The sequence below is a fragment of the Trichechus manatus genome, unplaced genomic scaffold (genome assembly GCF_000243295.1).
Source record: "Trichechus manatus latirostris isolate Lorelei unplaced genomic scaffold, TriManLat1.0 scaffold00001, whole genome shotgun sequence".
Taxonomy (NCBI): Eukaryota; Metazoa; Chordata; class Mammalia; order Sirenia; family Trichechidae; genus Trichechus; species Trichechus manatus.
This window is the reverse complement of record NW_004443937.1, coordinates 13747251-13772248: the sequence shown is the minus strand read 5'-3', so window position 1 is coordinate 13772248 and position 24998 is coordinate 13747251. Positions and strand designations below refer to the sequence as shown.

The 24998-nt window shown below is 43.8% G+C and overlaps 1 protein-coding gene across 2 annotated transcripts in view; it reads left to right on the top strand.

The window, feature by feature from the left end:
• The window catches only part of FGD5 (FYVE, RhoGEF and PH domain containing 5), a 130943-nt gene that overhangs the window by 77708 nt on the left and 28237 nt on the right, over nucleotides 1-24998 (top strand). For both annotated transcript variants that reach the window (XM_023741704.1, XM_004368362.1), the window contains exons 6-10: nucleotides 13351-13511; nucleotides 14006-14162; nucleotides 14740-14827; nucleotides 16509-16559; nucleotides 17160-17218. In XM_023741704.1, coding sequence (XP_023597472.1) covers nucleotides 13351-13511; nucleotides 14006-14162; nucleotides 14740-14827; nucleotides 16509-16559; nucleotides 17160-17218 — 516 coding nt within the window. The remainder of the gene's footprint in view (nucleotides 1-13350; nucleotides 13512-14005; nucleotides 14163-14739; nucleotides 14828-16508; nucleotides 16560-17159; nucleotides 17219-24998) is intronic.

Below are 24998 nucleotides of genomic sequence, written 5' to 3'. Positions count from 1 at the left end.
ATGTCTTTTAGGTTTTTTTTTTTCAGTTGAGTGGTCTGTCTTTTTCTTATTGATTTGTAGGAGTTCTTTAAATATTCTGGATCTAAGTCTATTGTCAAATAAATGTATTGTGAACATTCTCCCAGCCTGTGGCTTCCCTATTCACTTTTTTAAAACAGCGTTATCAAGATCTAATTCACATACCATAAGCTCACCCATTTAAAGTGTATATTTCAGTGACTTTAAGTATATTCACAAAGTTTGTGCATCCATCACCACAATTAATTTTAGAACATTTTCATCACTCCACAAAAAAACCCTGTACCCCTTAGCTGTCACTTTCATTCCTTCCCCCACCCTCAGCAACCACCAATCCAGTTTCTGTCTCAATAGATTTGCCTATTCTGGACATTTCATATAAATGGAATCATACATTTATGGACTTTTGTGACTGTATTCTTTCATTTAGCATAATATTTTCATGGCTTATCCACAATGTAACATGTATCAGTACTTCATTACTTTTTATTGCCAAATAATATTCCATTGTATGGATAGTCCACATTTTGTTTATCCATTCATCAATTAATGGACATTTGAATTGTTTCTACTTTTTGACTGCTATGAAAGTTCTGCTGTGAACATTCATGTACAACTGCTAGACTATTTTCAAAGTGGCTGCACCATTTTACATTCCCACAAGCAATGTATGAGGGTTTCCATTTCTCCAATTCATTGACAACACTTGTTTTTATTCAGTCTTTTTTGTACTAGCCATCCTAGTAGATGTAAAATGGTATCTCAGTGTGGTTTTGATTTACATTTCCCGAATGACTAATGATGTTGACCATTTTTTCATGTGCTTATTGGCCATTCATATATCTTCTTTGGAGAAATGTCTATTCAAATCCTTTTAATTGAGGTGAAATCCACATAACATAAAATTGACCATTTTAAGAAAATTCTCTTTAATAAATGATGTTGGGAAGATTGGAATTCTACATACAGAAAAATGAAACAGAATCCATACCTCACACCATAAACAAAAACAAATTCAAAATAGATTAAAGACCTAAATGAAAACTATACCATAAAATTCTTAGAAGAAAATGCAGGGGCAGTGCTGTCAAGCCTAGGTTTTAACAATGGATTACCTAATATAATAATAAAAGCACAAACAGCAAAAGACAGAATAAATAAATGGGACCTCATAAAAATTAAAAACTTTTGTTCATCAAAAGACTTTAACAAAAAAGTGAAAAGACAAGCTACTGACTGGGAGATTATCTTCAGAAACCACGTATCTGATAAGACTCTGATAACCAAAATATATATAATACTTTGACAAATTAACAACAAAAAGACAAATAACCCAGTCATAAAATGGGCAAAGGATTTGAACAGACATTTCATCAAAGAGGACATTCAAATGGCCACCAAACACATGAAAAGATGCTCAACATCATTAGCTATCAAAGAGATGTAAATCAAAACCACAGTGACATATCATTTCACTCCTACTGGGATAACTAAGATAAAAAAAAAAACCCAGAAAATAAAAACTGTTGATCAAGATGTGGGAAAATTGGAACCCTTATCCATTGCTGATGGGTATACAAAATGGTACAGCCATTGTGGCAAACAGTGTGGTGGTTCTTCAAAAAATTAAAACTAGAACTACTGTAACCCATTCCCATTGCTGTCGAGTTGATTCCAACTCATAGCAACCCTATATGACCCACCAGTTCCACTCCTAGGTATATGCTCAAAAGACTTGAAAGCAGAGACTCAAAAAGAGACTTGTACACCAGTGTTCATTGCAGCACTATTCACAGTAGCCAAAAGGTGGAAACAGCCTAAATGCGCATCAGGAGATGAATGGATAAACAAAATGTGGTGCATACATACAATGGAATACTACTCAGCCAGTAGGAGAAGTTAAGTCTTGATACATGCTACAGTATGCATGGAGCTTGAAGACATTATGCTGAGTGAAATAAGTCAATCACAAAACAACAAATACTGTATGAACTCACTTATATAAAAAGACAAGAAAAGGCAAATGTACAGAGACCAGAGTTTATTAGTGGTTACCAGGGCAGGAGGGAGGGGAAAAAGGGGGTTAATGGTGATGGAAAAATCTGATTGATTAAGGGTAGAGTTGTACAACCAATTATTGTAATTGTTGTCAGTAAGTTGTACACCCATAAAAAGCTGAATTGTCAAAAGTTGTGATAGATATATTTAAAACAATGACCAAAAAAAAAAAAAAAAAAGAGTAAAAGAGTAGCTACTGAGGCTGTATATGTACAACCAAACACCTCATGGGATTAGGTTCCTTGGTTTAGAGGCTTAGGGTCATGGTTTCAGGGGTATCCTAGTTAATTGGCCTACAATAATAATGTGTTTAGTGCTTCTGGTCTGTCTCCTAGTTCGTTGTGTAGTGCCTGGATCTTAGAAGCTTGCAAGCAGCCATCCAAGGCACAACAGTTGGTCTCTTTTCACCTGGAGCAACAGAAGAAAAAGGAGAGTCAGGAATAGGAGGAGGATATGGAATGTATGGCTAATTGCCTCCATGAACAACTGCCTCCCTTGCCATGAAACCAGAAGAACTGGATGGTGCCCAGCTACCGCTACTGAATGTTTTGATCAAAGATTCCAAAGAAGAATCCTTATCAAAAGGGGGGAAATACAGAATAAAATTTCAAATTCTCATGGACTGTAGACTTTCTGGAGTCATGGAAGGTGGATGAATCCCTGAAACTGTTGCCCTGAGATAATCTTTAAAACTTAAACCAAAAATATCCCTTGAAGTCTTCTTAAAACTGAACAGTAATTTAGCTTAACTAGTAAAGAATGTCTGCCTTTAGCATTATGCCCTTTTAAGAATTGTCTATATGGGATCAAACTGACAACAGCAACTCGAAAGATTAGGTAGGAGACTTAGGGGGGAGTGGGTTTATGTTAATGAGGGAGGAACAACTCAGAAAAGGAGGGTAAGAATAGTTGCACAACTTGAAGAATGTAATTAGTGTCACTAAATTATACATGTAGAATTTGTCGAATTGGTTATGTTTTGCTGTGTATATTCTCAACAACATCAACAAAAATAAAATAAATTATTTTTTTTAAACTCACCATTTTAAGTGAAAAATTCAGTGGCATTAAGTACATTACCATTTTGTGCAGCCACCAAAACATTTTCATCACCCCAAAATGAAACCACGTATTCATTAAACGTCCATTCCCCGCTTCTCCCTCCCTTCCTCCCCTGCCAACTACCTATCTGCTTTCCGTTATCTATGGATTTATCTATTCTAGATATTTCATATGAATGGAATCATGTGATATGTGATCTTTTGTGTCTGGCTTATTTCACTCAGCATAATGTTTTCAAGGTTAAGCCAGTCTTAGTATGTATTAGAATTTCATTGTTTTAATGGCTGAATAATACAATCTATTGTATATATATAACACAATTTATTTATCCGTATATCTGTTCTTGGACATTTGAGTTGTTTCTACCTTTTGGCTATTGTAAATAGTGCTGCAATGAGCATTTGCATGTAAGTACTTGTTTTCAATTCTCTTGGGTATATATCTAGGAGTGGAATTGCTGGGTCATGTGGTAGTTTAACCTTTTTGAGGAACTGCCAAACCTTTGCCCATTTTTTAAATGGGTTTTTTAACCTTTTCATTACTGAGTTGTAAGAGTATATATTCTGGATGCTAGACCCTTATCAGATATATGCATTGCTAGTATTTTCTTTCATTCAGTGGGTTGTCATTTTTTTTAAATAATATTTTATTGTGTTTTCAGTGAAGGTTTACAGAGTAGTTTAGTTCCCATTCAACAGTTTGTACACAAGTTTTTCAGTGATATTGGTCACATTCTTCACAATGCATGAACATTCTCATTACTTGCATTCTGGTTTTTCCTGTTTCCATTCATCTAGTTTCCCTGAATCCTTACATTCTCATCTTTGTTTTAAAGTAATTATTGATTGTTTGGTCTCCTATAGGTGATTTTCTAAAAGCACACAATACTTACAGGTGATATTTGTTAGTTTTTGAGCCAATTTGTTATTTAACCTTAGGGGTTAGTTTCTGTTCAAGGTTTAAAGAGTATCTCAGGGCTACAGTCTCCAGGAGTCCTCCAGTCTCAGCCAGTCCAGTAAGTCTGGACTTTTTAAGAATTTCGGTTCTGTTCCACATTTTTCTCCTGTTCCATCAGGATTCATCTATTGTGGCCCTGATCAGAACTATTGGTAGTGGTAGAGGGGCACCATCTAGTTTTTTCTGGTCTCAGGGTAGATGCGGCCGTGGTTCATGTAGACTATTAGTCCTGTAGACTAGTTTCTTCTATGAGTCTTTGGTCCCTTCTTTCTCTTTTGCTCTGGATGAGTAGAGACCAACAGTTCTATCTTAGATGGACGCTTGCAAGACACTACTATCTCAGACACTGCTCTCCCCCAACTATGATGTAAAACATAACTTTATGAACTATATTATGTCAATTGAGTGATATTTCTGTGGGTTATCTTTTTTCACTTTCTTGATATTGTTCTTTGCAGTACATAAGTTTTAAATTTGGTAAAGTCTAGTTTATCTCTTTTTCTTTTGTTATTTGTGCTTTTTGTGTCATATCTGGAAAGCTTTGCCAAATCAAGATCATGAAGATTTATTCCTGTTTTCCTTTATGAGTTTTAGTTTTAGGTCTTACATTGTGTACGTTTAGTTCTTTTATCCATTTCAGGTAATTTTTATGTGTGGTGTGAGGCAGGGTGTCCAGCTTCATCTTTTTGCATGTGGATATCCAGTACTCCTAGCATTATTTATTGAAAAGACTGTTCTTTCCCATTGGGTTTTCTTGACGCCCTTGTTAAAAATCAATTGACCATAAGTGTATTTATGGGTTTATTTCTGGACTCTCAATTTTATTTCATTGATGTATGTCACTAACATACTATCTTGATTACTGTAGCTTGGTAGTAAATTTGAAGTCCGGAAGTATGAGTCCTCCAAATTTGTACTTTTATAAGATTGTTTTGTCTATTCTGGTTCCCTTGAATTTCCACATGAATTTAACAGTCAGCTTGTCAATTTCTGCAAAAAATGGCATCTGGGATTTTCATAGAGGCTGCAGTGAATCTGTAGATCAATTTGGAGGGGACTGCCATCTTAACAGTGTTAAGTTTTATAATTCATGAATATGAGATGTCTTTCTATTTATTTAGGTGTTTTTTAATTTCTTTCAATGATGTTTTATTATTTTCAGGGTGTCTGTTTTTTTTTAATAATATTTTATTGTGTTTTCAGTGAGAGTTTACACAGAAAATTAAGTTCCCGTTTAACAATTTCCACATGAATTATTCAGTGACATTGGTTATTTTATTTTATATTTTTTCACAATGTCTCTACATTCTCATTAATTCCGTTCTTGTTTCATTTCCGGTATTCTAGTTTCCCTGCCCCCTTACCTTCTCGTCTTTGCTTTAGGTTAATTGGTTTCATATATGTGGTTTTTTTAAAGAAGCACAGTACTCATGGGTGATATTTTTATTTTATGAGCCACTCTGTTATTTAGCTAAAGGGTGACCTCAGGAGATAATTTTGGTTCAAGGTTTAATGAGTATCTCAAGGCTGTCATCTTGGGGAATCCTCTAGTCTCAACCAGTCTAATAAGCCTAGACTTTTAAGAATTTCAGTTCTTTTCCACATTTTTCTCCTGTTCCATCAGGATTCATCTATTATGGCCCTAATCAGAACTATTGGTAGTGATAGCTGGGCACCATCTAGTTTTTCTGGTCTCAGGATAGATGAGGCCATGGTTCATGTAGACTCTTAGTCCCATAGACCAGTTTCTTCTCTGAGTCTTTTGTTTCCTTCTTTTTTTTTTTTTTTTTTTTTTGCTCCAGATAAATAGAGGCCAATAGTTGTATTTTAGGTGGCTGTTCACAAGCTTTTAATACCCCAGACACTACTCACCAAACTAGGATATAGAACATAAACATTATGAACTGTATCATGCCAGTTGACCAAGTTGTCCCCTGTGGTCCTACCTTTAAACCTTGAAAACCAATCTCGTGAAATATTTGGTTATGTCTAAGAAGTATCTGTAACTGTGCCCGCTATGTGGTTTATTATATATATGAATATATATACATGCACGTATATACCTGTATACCAAAAAAACAAACGAACAAACCCGGGCTGTCGAGTCAGTTCTGACTCATAGCAACACTATAGGACAGAGTAGAACTGCCCCATAGGGTTTCCAAGGAGTGGCTGGTGGATTCAAACTGCTGACCTTTTGGCTAGCAGCCGGAGCACTTAACCACTGGATAAGTCTGTGTCAGCAAGTATGTGCACACACATATATACCCATACACATATGTTCATATATACATACATATGTAACCCCACACATTTTTTTCGTTGTTGTTGCAAAATTATGTATGTCTTATCCTTTACCAAAAATGTCCTTTTCTCGTGTATTTCTTAGTGGCATCATTTACCTTGGTCAAGCTGTGAACATTTCACCCACATTTGGTGCTGCCTTTCCCATCACCAAAAATAACAAGTGTCTACTCTCTAGAGAGTGATTTCCCTCCTTCCCCTCGCCCCAGTAACCACCAGTGAACATTGGTCTCTGTATAAATACCTATTTTAATGAAGTTCAGTTTTTTTTATATGGTTAATGCTTGTTGTGTACAGATTAAGAAATCTTTACCTGCCCCACAGAGAATTATTTTCAGGTTTCCACAGCACCCTTCAGTGATCGGGCCGAGTGAAGTTGTGTCCCCAGGCAGCTCGTGAGGAGGCATGTTTGTGCCATCGAGTGTTCCCTGCCGGGGACATGACCGGGGCTGATGTCTGTGGTGGAATCCCAGCGAATCCACTTGACTTCTGGCAGCGACATCAGTGGTTGGACTTCCTGCCAGGAGGAGGACGTTTCTGGCCACCTACCAACTGTTGGGCCTGAAGAATGGAGATGCTGTGTCACACAGAAAACTCCAATTGGCATGTTTGGAGAAGGGGAGGAGGAGCCAGGGGTCAGGTCCCTGAGTGTGAGGTCCCTACTTCCATCGCAGGCAAGCCTGAGGCAGAGAGGCCCTCCTCCCACTCAGGGCTGTATACTAGGCTGCTCCCTGCCCTTTTTCCTACCCCTCTCCTGTCACCTCTAGCCCTCGCTCCTTTCCTTCACTGGGAGGAGAGAAGACCAGAAAGCTTCCTGGAGGGAGGCTGCCTATCCTCTCGGGCACTTTCCCTGTTCAGAAGACCTTTCTAGCAGCGAAAACTCTTCATCAGTAGAATTAACTGTGTTGGCCAGTAGTGAGTTCCCCATCAGGTGAGGCAATCAGGCTGTCCACCAGGCTGCCCTGGGGTTTTGAGGTTGAGCAGAGAGCCCTGGGCCAGAATTCTGGAGCTCTGGGTTTTATCTCACTCCGTGACTTTGGGCAAGTCATGTCCCCTCTCTGGGCCATCCATGAGTGAGGAATTGGGGTGGAACAGTCGAAAGAGCTTGGGCTTTGGAGTCAGGCAGACCTGGGTTCAGATCTTGCCATCTCAGGAGCCTTGGGCAAGTTGCTTAATCTCTGTAGGCTTTCATTCCCTTGTTGGTAAAATGAGAATAATAATAACAGCAAAGCAATAGGGATGTTGTGAGGATTAAATGGGAGAATGAATGCTAAGTGCTTGGCACATATGGCTTGCTTGGAGAGTGTTCAGTCAGCATCAGCTGCTGTTATTTGAGCACCTTCTCTGGGCTGGGTGCAGGAGAGAAGCAGACACAGTAACACATAATCCTAAAACATGACACAAAGCAGTCTGTACAAATCCTGTGAAGAGTTTTATATCCCCGTTTTACAGAGGAGGAAATTGAGGTCCATAGCGGTAAAGCATCTCAGACAAGGTCACACATAGGCAACTCTCCAGGTCGACAAGGACTTGTCTGTGTTATCTAGGCCTTGACCTAGGGAACCTTATAAGCAGGAAGTGAGTATGGTGAGTGGATAGGGCCAGCTGAGGGTTGGGCATCACGTGCCCAGAGGAATTTGGACTTGGTCCTGCAGGCATTGGGGAGCCGCCAGTCAGCTTTTCCTCGTTGTCCCTAATTCATCCCCATCTTCCATACCCATGGCCACCATCGAGTCCTGGCCTCCATCCCTCTTACCTGGACGACTGAGACAGCCTCCCTGCTAGTCACCTCCAGTTTATGCTCCCAACTGTAGTCGGAGTGAACATTCTAAGGCGGTTATCCAGTCACGTTGCTCCCCTGCTTAGCACCCTCCAGTGGTTCTCTGTCATCCAGGATAAACCCCAAGTCCCTTAAAAAGACCATCAAGCCATGTATGACGTGTCCCCTGCCTGGCCCTCCAGGATCATTGTGTGAAGGTGCTGTACACTTCTTGCATGTCTGCATGTACGTGTGTGCTTACACACACTCACACATACACTGCACTCAATCTACACTCAGCTTCTCGGTTTCACTTCCACCACTGGGCCTTTGCACATGCTATTCCCTCTGTCTGGAACACTCACTCTTGCCTCAGTTTAGGCCTTGCCTCCCTGGCAGCCTTTCCCAGAGCCAAGTTGATTCTAGTTTGCCACAGTCCCTATGCTTCCCCCATCACGTCACTCACAGCTCTGTGTTGAAATCATCTTTGTTCTCGCCTCCTTTCCCCCAGATTGCAAACTCTTCGAGGGCAGAACCAGGTCTCTCCTGTTCCCCATTTCTCCTCAGGTCTCGGTACAGAGCAGGCATTCAGAGAAATGTTGTTGAAGGAATAAGGAGATGAGGTCTGGGTGTCATCTACCCCTTTCTCCCTCAGAGGTGGATGCCAAGGCCCCCAGGTGTGATGTGGGTCCAGAATTATTGAGACTGCAAGAACTTTCCAGGGAGTGATGGATGGTGCGGCTGGCATTCAGCACATCCAGCCGATTACACGCGGTTTGAGAGCGGATGTCTGTGGCGGTTCCGATTACGCTCTGGTATTTTAAATGAGTTGTGTTAATGATGACCACCCTGCCCATGGGGACTGAGTCCATTCAGTGAGACTTAATTACAGACGAGAAAACAGCTTGCAGAGCAGTTAATGTTTAAGGTCCCTGGAGTGTGGTGTGAGTGCAGCATCGGTTGTGTCTTTGCTTGTCCTTCCTTTTCTCCCTCTGTCTCCTCATATGGGTGCCTGTGACGCTCTGGGTCTGAGCATCTGGCTGACAGTTCCTGGTCTTGGCTCCCCTGTGACTTACTCTCCTTGTCTGTTAAGGAAGGATCGTGTGAGCAGTCAACCAGCAAACTATAAAATGCCTTCTGTGTGTCACATACTGTGCTCCATTTTAGAAACATGTTGTTGTTAGCTACTGTCGAGTCGGCTCCCACACATGGCTACCCCATGTACAACAGAGCAAAACACTGACAGGTCCTGCGTCGTCTTCATGATCGTTAGTATGCTCGAGTCTGTTGTTATGTCCATTGTGTATTTTGAGTGTCTTCCATCCTTGGGGGCTTATCTTTCAGCACTGTATCTGTTGTGATCCATAAGGTTTTCCTTGGATGATTTTTTGAGGTAGATCTCCAGGCCTTGCTTCCTGGAAATAAAATGTACATGGCCCCTGCTCTAACGAGGTCCTATCTAAAATAAAATTACAACTGCCATGTGGGTATCACTTTACAGCTTGCAAAGCCATTTTAATCATCAGGATGAGCCACACAGCAACCTCATGCTCTGGTTGGTGGTGCTGTTATCCCCGTTTTACAGATGAAGAAACTCAAGCTCAGAGAGGTGACAACCTGCCTAAAGTCACCCAGCTATTGTGTGGGGTAGGCAGGCTTGAATCTCAGTGCAGATTGGATGAGAGAGTGTGTTGAAAATCCTGTGTCACTCAGCCACCCGAGTCAGAGGGGTCATTGTCCTTATCAGAATACCGAGTGTCTTCTTTCCCTGGGATGCCAGGGATGACAAGACCCTGCAGGGCTGGAGGCTGGGTCCTGAATCTGGAGACTTATAAGGAAAGAGTAGGAGAGTTATCCTGCCCAGGGCAGCAGAGAAAACCTTTACTCCAGGTTCAGAATGACCCAGGGGTCCCAGAGCCAACTGTGGGCAGAAGTAAGAAGTAACAAAAACCTCATGGGATTTGGTTTCTTGATTTAGAGGTTTAGGTCATGGTTTCATAGGACATCCCAGTTAATTGGCCTAATAACGTGTTTAGTGCTTCTCTTCTATCTCCTAGTTCATAGCCCAGTGCCTGGGGTCTTAAAAACTTACAAGCAGCCATTCAGGACACAGTTGGTCTCTATTCACTTGGAGCAACAGAGGAAGAAGAAAGTCAGGAGTAGGAGGAGGATATGGAATATGTGGCTAGTTGCCTCCGTGAACAACTGCCTCCTTTGCCATGAGACCAGACTGGATGGTTTCCAGCTACCATTACTGAACATTTTGATCAAAGATTTCATAGAAGAATCCTAACCAAAAGGGGGGAAATGCAGAACAGAATTTCAAATCCTCATGGACTCCAGAGTTTTTGGAGCCATGGAGGCTGGATGAATCCCCAAAACTATTGCCCTGAAATAATCTTTAAAAGTTAAACCAAAAATGTCCCTTGAAGTCTTCTTAAAACCAAGTAATAGTTTAGCTTACCTAGTGAAAAAGGTCTTCCTTGAGCATTATGCTTTTTTAAGAACTATATATGAGACCAAAGTGACAACAGAAACTCAAAAGATTAGATAGAAACCTTAGGGGCAGTGAGTTTATGTTAATGTGGGAGGAACAACTCAGAAAAGGAGGGTGAGAATGGTTGCACAACTCAGAGAATGTAATCGATGTCACTAAATTGTACTTGTAGAAACTATTGAATTGGTGTATGTTTTGCTGTGTATATTCTCAACAACAACAACAAAATAAATAAAATTATATATGTTTTTAAAAAAGAAATAATACTTTCTCCCTCTAGCTGCCCTCCTCATCAGGTTTTACTGGTAACTCACACTTTCTCCACCCTCTGAAACATGCTTTCAGGAAGCCTCTGCTAACTCCCATACAATGACATTCTGCTTCTAATTATAGCTCAAGCACGTGGCCTCCACTGAGGACACCCGTGCCCTGAGCCCAGAGAATCCACTCATTAGTTCAAGATTTGGCCCCTGAGAATTCTGATCTTTGTGATGGGGCTGAGGGTCTCCAGGACCTGCAGATCACAAGAGGTTGGGCCAGTTGAGGGCTGGCCTCAGGAGGTGCCAGCTCATCCTCTCTTCTTGGGACTGCAAGCCAGGGTGGGGCCACCCTCCCAGAATCTCCCCGCCCCCCAGTTCCCGGCAGAGCAGGTCGCCACTGCGAGAGGTCAGTGCAGGACAGGATGAGGTGTTCAGGAAGCAGAGGCCTCTGTAACCTCTACATCTGCTGTCCGCTGTCTGACAGCGCAGGCGCCTCTTTGCAGATGTTCAAGGGCAGAGCAGGAGTGTCTCTCAGACTCCACCTCTTTCATTCTCCAATTGCTCCCTCCTTGGCTTCACTTCCCTCCCTCCTTTCCCTCCCTCCCTCTCTCTCTCCTTGTTTTTCTTTCTCTCTCTCTCCCCATCCCACCTCCTTGCCATTTTTCCTGCCCCTCTCCTGTCACCTCTGGCCCTCCCTCCTCTCCTTCAGTGGGAGGAGAAAAGACCAGAAAAGCTTCCTGGAGGGGGCTGCTCATCCCCTCAGGCACTTCCCCTTCAGACCTTTAGCAGTGAAAACTGTCCAACAGTGGAATTAACTGTGTTATTCAGTAGTAAGTTTCCCATTGAGGGAGGCAATCAAACAAGGCAGAGTGAACATCCTTCCTGAGTATGTAAAGGTGATTCTTTCCATGACCCTGAGATTTTCCTGATTGGCATTGCTCTGCAATTCAAGGTGGTTTCAGGAGCCCCAGTGTATTTAAAACTATAGAGCTGGGCCTCATGCAAGATCAGGTGTTATTTCAAAATAAAATATTTTTGTTGTGAGAAAGAAGTCTTGTTGTTAGTTGCCATTGAGTCAGCCCCCAGCTCTTGGCAACCCCGTGTATAACATTACAAAACACCGCCCAGTCCTGCACCATCCCCATGATCTGTTGTGGATCAGACAGTGTTCCATTGTGGTCTATAGGGTTTTCACTAGCTGATTTTCAGAAGTCAATTGCCAGACCTTTCTTCCTAGTCTGTCTTAGTCTGGAATCTCCACGGAAATCTTTTCACTATCATAGCAACACGCAAGCCTCCACTGACAGACAGGTGGTGTCTGCTCATGTGGTACACGGGCTGGGAATCGAAGCTGGGTCTTCCCCATGGAAGGCAATAGTTCTACCTCTGAACCATCACTGCCCCCCCCCCCGAAAGAAGTGTTGCCTTGTTTATAATTTTAATATGTATTAAATTTATTTTAATTTTCAAAGCAAATTAATCACAATACAGAATTTTTAGAAAATAGAATCAAGAGGAAAAACATCATTCCTAATTCCATAAGCTGGACACAGCCACTGCTTATGTTTTGTTGTTCATTTTTTACACAGCTGTACTAGTGTGTGAAAACAACTTTGTGTACCTTCTTTATTTCTTAGCGCTAAGCATGAATATTTTTATGTAGCCACCATCATTATCATTTAGTGACAGCTCAGTACTCTGTGGAGTGGATGGACTATGATTTCTGTAGACGTCGATTTGAAAACAGAGTTCTGAAAAGACTTTGTTTTGAAAACACATCCTATGAACCTCTTCAAAGACGGATAATTATCAAGCCGGAGCTTTGTATTCCTTCAGGGAAGGAATCACCCCAGTTTTCACGCATCTTGTAAGAGAGGAGTGTTCCCCCAGGCTCCCCACCGGAGGGGAGAGTCAGCATGCTTTAAAAGCCCAGCTCTGTGTTAGGAACAGCGTGGGGTGCTCTTTTGTTGTTGTTAGCTGCCGTGGAATCACCCTGACTCATGGCGACCCCATGTACAGTGGAATGAAACGCTGCTGGGTCCTGCGCCATCCCCTTATGTGATCCGTAAGGTTTCATTAGCTGATTTTTGGAAGTAGATCACCAGGTCTTCTTCCTAGTCCATCTTAGTCTGAAACCTCTTCAGCATCCTAGGAACATGCAAGCCTCCACTGACAGACAGGTGGTGACTACACATGAGGTGCTTTTAGGGCATCAGTTAATTCAGCCCTTATGATCACAAAATGCATGTCATCATCCCTGTTTTACAGATGAGAAATCTTGGGTCCAAACACACTGGCTCAAGGCCATTGGGCTTTCTTTATGTAGGCCAGGGCTCCAGAGTCGCAGGTGGGACCTGCCTGACTGTGCCCAGCCAAGGGGGCATCTTGTGCTCAGGCCTTTCAGCCCTTGGGTAACAGGCTTCTTGGGGTTTCAGGATTTCCATGGAGCAGTTGTGAGGACCTTGGATGAGATGGACCAAGAGGGCAGGGACCTGCTATCCAGAGAGGAGCTGAGGCTAGGCCTGAGCCAACTCCCAGCCATCCACGACCTTCACCGAGGGATCCTGGAGGAGCTGGAGGAGAGGCTGGTGCACTGGTGAGCCATTTCTTCGACCCCACCCCCAATTCTGTTGTCCTGGGGGGGCAGAAAACCAAAAATCCCAAACCAGCCATGAAGTTGACCCTGACTCATGGCAACCCCAGTGTGTAGAGTAGAACTGTGCTCCATAGAGTTTTCAGTGGCTGATTCTCAGAAGTAGATCACCAGGCCTTTCTTCCAAGGCACCTCTGGGTAGACTTGCACCTCTGATTGGACTTGAACCTCTAACCTTTCGATTAGGAGTGAGCATGTTAACCATTTGCACCACCCAGAAACTCCCACTGTGAGGTGGAGAGGATGCTAAAAACACCACTGTATGACATGCGTCTCCATTTACTGATATGTTAAGTCATTTGCCCAAAGTAAAACCACTTTGGAAAGGTAGAGCTGGGGTTCACACCCAGGGCTATAGCTTCAGCCCTCACCCTCTAACTGCTATGCTGAGTAGACTCCCAGGCTGAGTTCTCTGTCCATCCCCTCCCTGGCTGCAGGGAGGGGCAGCAGGAGGTGGCTGACGTCTTCCTGGCGCGGGAGCTGGGGTTCGACCACCACGCCGCTCACATCGTGCAGTTCGACAGGTACCTGGGTCTACTCAGTGAGAACTGCCTCCACTCCCCGCAGCTGGCAGCTGCTGTCCACGAATTTGAGGTGGGTCCCATGCTCCTCTGAGTCCCTGCTCTAAGGATATTAGAGGGGCAGTGGGCACTGAAGGGCTTAATGCATGTGGATGGGGCATCCAGATCCGGCTGAGGCTGAGGAGCAGAGAGGATGACCTGGCCAGCGGGAATGAAGGGTGACACATCAGGAGGGAAAACTGGGAACCCAGGACATCCCCTGCGGGACCATTGCTGACCCCGACCACTGAGGGTCTCTCTGACAGTTCTCCTGTCCCAGTAGAGAAGCACTAGTCAGCCTAGGGTCCTAGACACTGGGGTGACCAAGGCAGTCACCAATGCTGGCCACACACTGGGTGTCCAGTTACTGGGCCTTTTCTCTGTTTCTAAAACTAGGAGCAAAGCAGGGACCAGAACAAGTGTGTTACTGAGTATGGTACCAGCTGTGAGCCTGCAGGGCTGATCTGGGAGGACTCTCTGGGGGAGGGGAACCAGATTTGAAGATGGGGGAAAAGCTCAGGTTGGCCGGGAAGAGGTGTGAGGGGGTGCTGTGGGGGGATGCTGTGAGCCTGGGGTCTCTGATGGGATTTTCTTGCCCTCTCTGAGAGCAGCAGAGTCTGCAAGGAGGCGGCCAGAGTGTGAAGCATCGGCTGCTGAGGGTGGTGCAGCGCCTCTTCCAGTACCAAGTGCTCCTCACAGGTGGGCCCCACAGGAGGTCACGGTGGACAGAGGTGGTGGGTAGAGGGGAAGCACCTGAGGAGGGGAGTAGCGGTGACAGCAAGGTGTGTGATGATGACCTCCCCTCCTGCAAAGGCTACTGGGGAGGAGGGAGAAGGGGTTGCTCAGTTTCCTGCCTCCCTGCCCCTCCAGAGGTATTTGATTTACCGCCAGCTTCCCTCCAGTTGAGTCAACTTGGAAACCTCACTGCAACGACCACCTAACTATGTGTCCCTTCAGCCTCTCCCATCCGAAACCTCCCCCATTCTGCATTTCCTCCCTGTCTCACCTAGGTGTCTCCTTATTTCACTAAAACTGCTGTTGTCAAGGTCACCAAAGCCCTCCTTGTGGCCAAAATCAATGTATATTTCAGTCTTGGACTTGCTTGACCTCTCCGTGGCTTTGGCACTGACCACTTCCTGCTTCCCGAAGCCCTTCCCTTCCAGGCTTCTGTGATACACTCTTCACGTGTTCCTCCAGCCTCTCAGGCTGCTCCTTCTTCGTCTCTGTTGATGGCCTCTCTTCCTCCCCTTCCTCCACTGGATGTCCCGTAAAGTCGGTATTCCTCAGGCTCAGTCCCAGGGCTTCTTTCCTTCCCACTCTACAAACTCTCCCTGGGGGTATCATCCTCTCCTTACCTCCACCTGCTGGAAACACCCACACCTCTGTCCTGAGCTCCAGACCTGTTCACCCAACGACCTCCCAAAGGATAAAGAGTCCTGCCCTGGGGAACTGACATTCCAGTGCGGGAGCCAAACACCACACACGTAAACATACACGTGCAGTTTCTAGTAGTGATAGGGTCTATGTGAAAATACACTAGGGCAAAGGGATAGAGAATTCATTCATCTAACTTAACAATTATTTATTGAACACCTACTATGTACCAGGCTCTCTGTTAGTGTTTGTATTCTAGTGGAGGAAACAGACAAATGAATAAGGAAATAAAAATACGTCAGTGATAAGAACTCTGAAGAGAAGTAACAGGTTAAAGTGACAGAGAGGAACAGTGCTGCTGTATTAGATACAATGGTCAGGGAAGACCTTACTGAGGTGGTGACACTGAACACAGATCTCTGTGAAGTGAGGGCATGAGCCATATGAAGAACTGGAAGATGAGAGTACCAGGCAGAGGAAATAGCAAGTACAAAGGCCCTAGGGTAGGAACAAGCTTGGCGTGTTCAAGAACTAGCAAACATGCCCATATGGCTGGAATGGAGTGAGGTGGAAAGTGGTGTTTGGAGAAGGGCCAGACCATGTAGAGCCTTGTGGCTATACATGTGTCAAAGGTTTAACACATCACACTCTGCTGTGCTGACTGACCGGTGTATCTCCCCCAATAGACTGTGTGCTTCTTGAAGGCAGGTCTTACCTTGCATCCCACAGGCATACCACGGTGCAGGCATACAGCAGGCACTCAGTAGGTATTTGTTGAGTGATTAAATGACTAGCAGTGGTGGCAGCGATGCTGATGGTGGTCATGGGGGCCTGGTACTGTGCTAGCATGTATTGAGATGGAGCTAACAGAAGTGGGAGGGTGGACACCCTATTCTTCTGGAACTTTCCTTCTGTCTCTGGAGCGAGAGAGGGTGGCCATAGTGTGGACAGGAGGGGCTAGCCTCACCAGGGCATAACTGACTCCTGACTCTTGCTCTGCCTACAGACTATTTAAATAACCTTTGCCCAGACTCGGCTGAGTATGAGAACACTCAGGGTAAGTCAGGCATGCCCCAGGAGGAAGGGGACACACTCCTGTTTGGGGCCCGTCTCCCCCAGCTCTGCCCTCTATACTAGTTCCCAAGCCCAGGACAGAGTCTGGGTGTGTTCTGGATATCAACCCTCTGGGGCCTCTCCAGATATTCGGAGATGATTCCCTCATCACCTCGACCACAGGGAGTCCCTGGGATGGCCGATGTCCAAAAAGAGGAGGAGAAAGGGGTGACCAGAATTTGGTGATGGGAGGTAGTGCCAGGTCTGAAAAGCATATCCCAGTCTCCCTCTCTCCTCCCAATTCTGTGTGGCTGTTCCCGGAGGACCTAGCTGCCAGGCAGTTCCCATCTTAACATATTCAGTCTACATCCGGGGGAGCTGGGGCCCACAGTGACCAAATCACTGTCAGGGTCACCTAGATAGTGGCCTGGCCTTCAATGGGAAAAGCTGACCACCCACATACAAGGTCCTGCAGCTGCAGCAGTGTCAGGGAGCACATGGAGGGAGGGGCAGGGAGGAGCATGGTCAGGGAAGAGGCAAGCATGGGACAACTAGATTGGCCCTCCCCAAACAGCCCGGCTGTCTGCTCTGCTTCCCTCTGCAGGTGCACTGACCCTCATCTCCAAAGTCACGGACCGCATCAACGACAGCATGGAGCAAGGGGTAAGTCGGGCCCATTAATACCTTCTTTAGGTGCAGGTTCCAGGATCCTCTTCTACCCTGCCCTGCAACTTCTTGGGGTACCCTACTTCCAGGGGACTGCACGCAACCATCTCTGTCTCCTGGGACCTTAAAAAGAGCCTTGGGTTCTGGCATGACACTTGCTCTGAGACCTCTGGTACTGAGTGTCCTTTCCTGGGCCTCAGGTTCACCATTTGAGCAATGAGGGTGGCTACCGACGTGCACATACTCACTAAGTATTGCCCAACTGTGGTCTGAGACCCTCCACATCAGCACCTGGAGTGCTTTGTGAACTACGCATCCCTAGACACACCTCAGGTCTATCTAGTCAGAATTTCTGGGGGTAGGGTCCAGGGATATGCATTTTTAACAAGCACCCCACATAAATTTGATGCCCATAAAAGTTTGAGAACCACTAGAATTTGTGGCCTCTAAGTGCACATCTGATTCTGACTGTGTGACTCTGTATGGTTAGATATTTATCAAGGGTTTACTGGTTTCTGACAAGGATGGCAAACTTTATTCCACATGCCAGCTCCATTTGAATGATTACCTTGGTTGTTTGAGTACACATATGTGCTGTTCCACTAAGCTGTAAATATGTTTAAGCTGTGTGTTGAGAAGGATTCTGAGGCTGAGTCCTAGCTCAGTGGGAAAGAGTTCAGTAATCTATTAGTGATGTCTTCCCCAGGAACAGAAGGGGATAGTGGTGGGCTGTGTGCCGAGGAGTTAATCAACTTTGCTGTGGCAGATAACGAAGGGCATCCTTACAGTGAGTCATCCACAGTCAGAAGAAGAGCAAGAGAAAGAACATTTATTGAGCACCTACTGTGTATCTGGTCTTGTATTGGAGTTACAGAGATCAGACATGAATCCCAGACCTTGAGGAAATCACAGCTTAGTGAAGCAGTAAATACGTGGACACAGATAATCTTGATAAATATCATGAGAGAGAGAAAATGCTGCACGTTCCAAGAAGGGAGGCATCCCTTCCAGCTGGGGTTGTGAGAAGAGGTGGTACAGGAGGTGCCTCCAGAGGAAGGATGTATATACATGCCAAGAAGGCTGAGAAGAAAAGGTGCACCAGGAAGAAGGAATGGCAGGGGCAAAGGCATGGCGGTAGGAAAGTGTAGGATGCAGACTAGTTCAGAGAGTCACCCAGCATGGCTGGACAAGGGGATCAGGAGAGGAGAAGTAGGACAGGAGCCTGCATGGGAGGCCGGGGCGTTGAGTGTGGAGCTGAAGCCATCACCAGCTGGGTGTGGAAAAAAGAGGCCAGTTTCCCGGGCCGTTTTCAGGGTGGGTCAGACATGCTTTGTCACTGGGTCCCTCCCCCGCAAGTTCATCTGGCTCCCTGCTCTGTCACTTTGGCATCCTGTACACACAGTGAAATGTCAAAATGTCACTCAACACAGCCAAAACAGAGAGGTGTTTTGGGGCCCAGCACCTTGGCAAAGCAGCAGATGGGCTGCGTTCTCCACACTGCCCACCAGCTTGAGCCACCTCTGCCTCCAAAGAGAAAACTAGGTCAGGGAGGGATGTGTCCTCCCTCCCACGGGTGAGCCTGTGCATGAGGGGGAGCCTATGGCCAAACGCACTCCAGGCTCCCTGCAAAGGCTGAGGTCAGATGCTGCATCAGGAACCATCACGGCCTGCTGTCCCTCAAGCCAGCTGTGGACAGCTGCTCCAGGGCCTGCTCTGGATCAGCAGGGGGCAGGGGGAGGTGTAGCCAGGCAGATCCAGATCAGCCCTGACCCAGAGACAGAGCTCAGTGGCCATGAGTCCTGGTGTCCTTGAGGGCTGGGCCGGGGCTCTGCCTCCTCCTTCCCCACAGCCACCAGTGCAGCTCAGGCCTTATCACCTCCTGCTTGGACTATTGCCGAAGGTCCCTCCCAGCTTCTGGCCACCAGTTCATTCTCTACCGGGAAGCCAGAGTGATCCTTTTAAAATATGTCTGACAGTGCCATTCCTCCCTTTTGGAAAGCCTTCCAGGCTCCACACCACCTTCAGTAGAGTTTGGAAAGTAGTTGTTGGTTGTAAAGACTAGAGAAGGCTCCCTGGAGGAGGCAGCGTTCACCATGGCCAGAAGCCCTCACCTAGGAAGCTAAGCCAGAGGTATGATTGATAGAAAAAGCCAAGTTCCCACCACTCCACTGATCCAGAATAGGGCCCACATACCCACCAGCCACACTGGCTGAGGTTCCACCATTAAAGTCACTTGGATAAAGTACTGGGAGCCAAACCAACACGTGAATACATGTGAAAGGGCAGCCTTTTAACAGAACAGTGCTGGCTCTGACATGGGGGGCAGAGAGCTCTAGGAACACGACTCTAAGAGCTGAGACCCAGGAAAGCCCTTCCCGCCCTCTATCCTCATGTTCTGATGGAGGACAGGGAATAGATGGGAACTGTCCAAAAGACACGACAGCAAAAGTCATCTTCTCTAGCTTTTCAGGAACAGCCGGAATAGACTCCCACATAGTGTTTGCACTCATAATGATAATAATAGCAGCTGCTCCCATTGAGAACTTGCTGTTTCCAGGCGTGGTGCCAGCTGCTTTTTAAACATGATCTCCTTAAGCCTCACAGTCACCCTGCAAGGGAAGTATTATTAGCCAAGTTTCACAAGTAGTGAAACTGAGGCTTGGAGAGAGGAGTAGCCTTGCCCAAGATCCACCCCTTCTAGTTGCCATCGAGTCAGTTCCAATTCATGGCAACCCCATGTGTGTCAGAGTAAACTGTGTTCCATAGGGTTTTCAGTGGCTGATTTTGCGGAAGTAGATTGCCAGGCCTTTCTTCCGAGAAGCCTCTGGGTGGACGCAAACCTTCAGCCTTTTGGTTAGCAGCCGAGTGTGTTAACCATTTGCACCTCCCAGGGGCTCAAGATCACTTGGCTATAAATGTAAGAGCTGTATTTGAACTCAGATCTTTCTTAAGCACCAGGCCAGACTTATGTCTATCACTCATGGGTTCAGGTCCAGAGCCTCACACGCAGTCTTCATGAACACACATCTGTGTGCCCACACACAACACCTGCTCACTCGCATGCGTGCACATGAACTTCGAGAGGGACTGCTTTTCTGTTTCCCACATTTGTTTCATTAGCTGTAGTGTTACTAGTATTAACCCAGCCATGAGGTATATCATTAAATGGAGGTTTGGAGTTGGTTCCCAGAGTTGTCAAGAGTAAGAAACCCTTTGAAGACTTGCTTAGAGGGTAGATGTAGCTTGGTTCTAACTACAATTACTCAGACCAAGCCTCTGGAATCTTCACAAGGAGAAAAATCATATATCCAGTTCCAAGGGTAGGCTTTCAAGACTTTAACACTAATTAGCCATTAATTGCCCTCTTCTCTGTAGGATTGCTATGAGTCAGAATCACCTCAATACACTCAACAGCAATCTCTACAGCGTTAAAATAAAATATCTCTCTCCAGAAGAGAGTATCAGGAGACATGGGCAAAGTCTGGGTATACCATTTTTCTGAAAAAGTCCTTACTTCACCTTCATTTTTTAAATAGACTTTATTTTTTAGAACAGTTTTAGATTTACAGAGTTATTGTGAAGATAGAACAGAGAGTTCTTGAAGGCTACCTCACTCCCAGAATTTCCCGTTACTAACATCTTACATTAAAAAATCCCAAAACCCGTTGCCGTAGTGTTGATTCTGACTCATTGTGACCCTATAGGACAGAGTAGAACTGCCCAACAGTTTTCCAGGGAGCGGCTGGTGGATTCAAACTGCTGACCTTTTGGTTAGCAGCCAAGCACTTAACCACTGCTCCACCAGGGCTCCAATTTAGTATGGTACATTTGTCACAATTAATGAACCAATATTGATATATTATTAACTGAGTCCATACTTTGTTCAGATTTCCTTAATTTTTTCCTGATGTCCTTTTTCTGTTCAAGGATCCCATCTAGAATACCATATACAGTTCGTTGTCATGTCTCTTTAGGTTCCTCTTGGCTGTGACAATTTCTTAGACATTCCTTGCTTTTGATGACCTTGACCTCAGTTGGAACTTGTCTGATGTTTTTCTCCTGATGAGGCTAGGGTTATGGGTTTTTGAGAAGAAGATCATAGAGGTAAAGTGCCATTTTCATCATATCATATCAAGGGTACATGCTGTCAGCATGACTTATCACTGTTGACAATGACCATGATCCTCTGGTCGAGGTAGTGTTTGTCAGGTTTCTCCACTGTAAAGTTACTCTCTTTTCCCCCTTGTTTCCATTCTGTACTCTTTGGAAAGGAGTTACCATGCTCAGCCCATTCTTAAGGAGTAGGGAGTTATGCTCCGCTTCCTTGGGAATGAAGTAGCTACATAAATTATTTGGAATTCTTCTGCATGGGAGATTTGTCTTTTCTTCCCCATTTATTAATGTCTTCAATCATGTATTTATATAAGTCTGGACTCAAAGATTGGGTTATAATCCAGTACTGCCCTTCTTGTTTTGTTCCTCACATTGTTCCAACTCTGACCACTTGAAGCTCTTTCAGTTGGTTCCTATGTCCCTTTCACATACCCCTATCAATGGGGCTTTTGGGTTGTTTTCTTTTTTGGAGGGTGGGAGGACACTTCCTTATTTTCTGGCACTGTAAGATACCCTAGGTTCATCTTGTATATTTCCTGCCCCAGTTCTAGAATCAGCCATTTCTACAAGGATCCTTAGTTCCTTTAATTGGAGAATGGTATTAGAAACCAAGAAGTCCCTGGGTAGTGCAAACGGTTAAGCGCTCAGCTGCTAACTGAAAGGTTGGAGGTTTGAGTCTACCTGGAAACACCTTGGAAGAAAGGCCTACTTATCTACTTCCGAAAAATCAGCCATTGAAAACCCTATGGAACACAGTTCTACTCTGACAAACATGGGGTCGCAGTAAGTTGGAGTCGACTCAATAGCGACTGTGGTTTTTTTTTTTTTTTTATTTTTTTTATTACTAGAAACCAAGATCTGGGTACTAGGTGTGCTCATTTCTACTGGGGTGCCATTTCTTTTATGCCCCCTCAGCTAATAGAGCAAAGAAGCACATGTGTGTATACTAACCCATGGCATGTCTATAGACATTTCTGTATGTAACCATGTATCTATATTAAGCTAAACATGAGTTCTTACTGATGTCTCCAACTCTAATCCATTACCGTATGGATCATTCTAGGCTCCACCCCTTGCTTATCTGTAATTCCCCACTCCAACAGTGAGGACCCTGGCTCCCAACATCCATTATCTGTTAACTTAAGTGTTCGATTTACCTTCATTTTTTAAAATACACTATATTTTTTTAAAGCAGTTTTAGGTTTATGGAAAAAAATGTGCAGAAAGTACAGAGAGTTCTCATATACCCCCACTTCCCCCTAATAGTTTCTCCTGTTGTTAACATTTTGTGTTACTGTGGTACATTTGTTTTAACTGATGACCCATTATTGATACATTATTGTTAACTAAATTCCATAGTTTACGTTAGGGTTGACTCTTTGTGAACCTAACACTGTGTACAGTTCTATAGGTTTTGACAAATGCATAACCTTGTGTATCCACCATTAAAGTATCATGCCCTTAAAATGCCCAATGCTTCACCTATTTATCCCTCCCCTTTCCCCTGAACACCTGGCAGCCACTGATCTTTTTACTGTCTTTATAGTTTTGCCTTTTCCACAATGTCATGTAGTTGGAATCATAACAGTATGTAGCTTTTTCACACTGGCTTCTTTTACTTAGCAATGTTCATTTTGGGTTTCTCCATGTCTTTTCATGGCTTGATAGCTCATTTCTTTTTCTCAAATACTCTGTTGTATGAATGTACTACAGTTTGTTTATCCATTCACCTATTAAAGGGCATCTTGGTTTCTTCCAGTGTCTGGCAGTTACGAACAAAACTGCTGTGAACATTCGTTTGCAGGTTTTTGTGTGGACATGAGTTTTCAGTTCATTTGGGTAAATAAACCTAGAAGCATGATTGCTGGATCGCATGATAAGACTATGTTTAGCTTTGTAAGAAAATTCCAGACTGTCTTCCAAAATGGTTGTACTGTTTTGCATCCCCACAAGGAAAGAATAAGTGTCCCTTTTGCTCCACATCCTTCCCAGCATTTGGTGTGGTCAGTGTTTTGGATTTTGGCCCTTCTAATAGTTGTGTAGCGGTAGCTGATTGTTTTAATCTGCGATCACGTAATGACATATAATGTTGAGCATCTTTTCATGTGTGTATTTGCCATCTGTATATCTTCTTTGGTGAGGTGTCTGTTCAGATCTTTTGCTTATTTTTAAATTGGATTGTTTGTTTTCTTATTGTTGAGTTTTAAGAGTTCCTTGTTTATTTTGGATACAGTATTTTGCAAATATTTTCTCGCAGTCTGTAGCTTGTCTTCATTCTCTTAACATTGTCTTTTGCAGAGTAGAGGTCTTTAATTTTAATGAATTCCATCTTACCAACTTTTTTCTTTTATGGATCATGCTTTTGGTGTCGTATCTAAAAACTCATTGCCATCCTCAAAGTCACGTAGATATTCTCCTGTGTTGTCTTGTAGAAGTTGTTTAGCTCTCCATTTAACATTTAGGTCTGTGATCCATTTTGAGATAATTTTTGTGAAAGGTGTAAGCTCTGTCTAGATTCATTTTTTACATATGGATATCCAGTTATTCCAGTACCATTTGTTGAAAAGACTATCCTTTTTCCATTGAATTGCCTTTGCTCTTTTGTCAAAGATCAATTGAGTATATTTGTGTGGATATATTTCTCAGACTTCTAATCTGTTCTATTGATCTATTTGTCAGTTTTTTCACCAATACCACACTTTCTTGATCACTGTACCTTTATAGTAACTGTTGAAGTCAGGTTGTGTCAGTCCTCCAAATTTGTTCTTCTTCAATATTGTGTTGGCTATTCTGGGTCCGTTGCCTTTCCATATAAACTATGGAATCAATTTGTCGGTATCTATAGAATAACTTGTTATTCAAGGATTTTGATTGGTATTTCATTGACTCGATTGATCATATTGGGAAGAATTGACATCTTGATAGTATTAATTAAGTCCTCTTATTTTCATTATTGAGAGAGATTTTTTCCTGGATATAGAAATCTAGATTGACCAATATTTTTCTTTCAGAACTTTACAGATACCACTCCATTGTCTTCTTGCTTGAATAGTTTCTGATGAGAAGGCTGATGTAATTTTTATTTTTCTTTAACATGCCATTTTTTCTGGCTGCCTTCAAGATCTTTATATTTGATCTTTAGCAGTTTGACTATGATGTATCTAATTGTATATGTATGGGGTTTTTTTGGGGGGGAGGGTGGGGTTTATCCTAATGTGATTCTCAAGCTTCTTGGATCTGTGGTTTGTTGTCTTTTGTTAATTTTGGAAATTTCCAGCCATTATCTCTTCATATATTTCTTTGTGGCATCTTTGCCTGGTTTTGGTATCAGAGTTATCCTGGCTTCATAGAATGAATTCAGAAGTGTTGCTTCCTTTTCTACTATCTGAAATAGTTTGAGTAGTACTGGTATAAGCTCTTCTCAGAATGTTTGGTAGAATTCTCAAGTGATGCCATTTGGGCCAGGGCTTTTTTTTTTGTTGGGAGTTTTTTTTATTACCTTTTCAGTCTCTTCTCTTGTTATGGGTCTATTCAGATTTTCAGCATCACTTTGTGGTAGTTTGGGTAGATAGTGTGTTTCTAGAAATTTATCCATTTCCTCTAGGTTTTCAAATTTGTTGGAGTATAGTTTTTCATAATATTCTGTTATAATCCTTTTTATTTC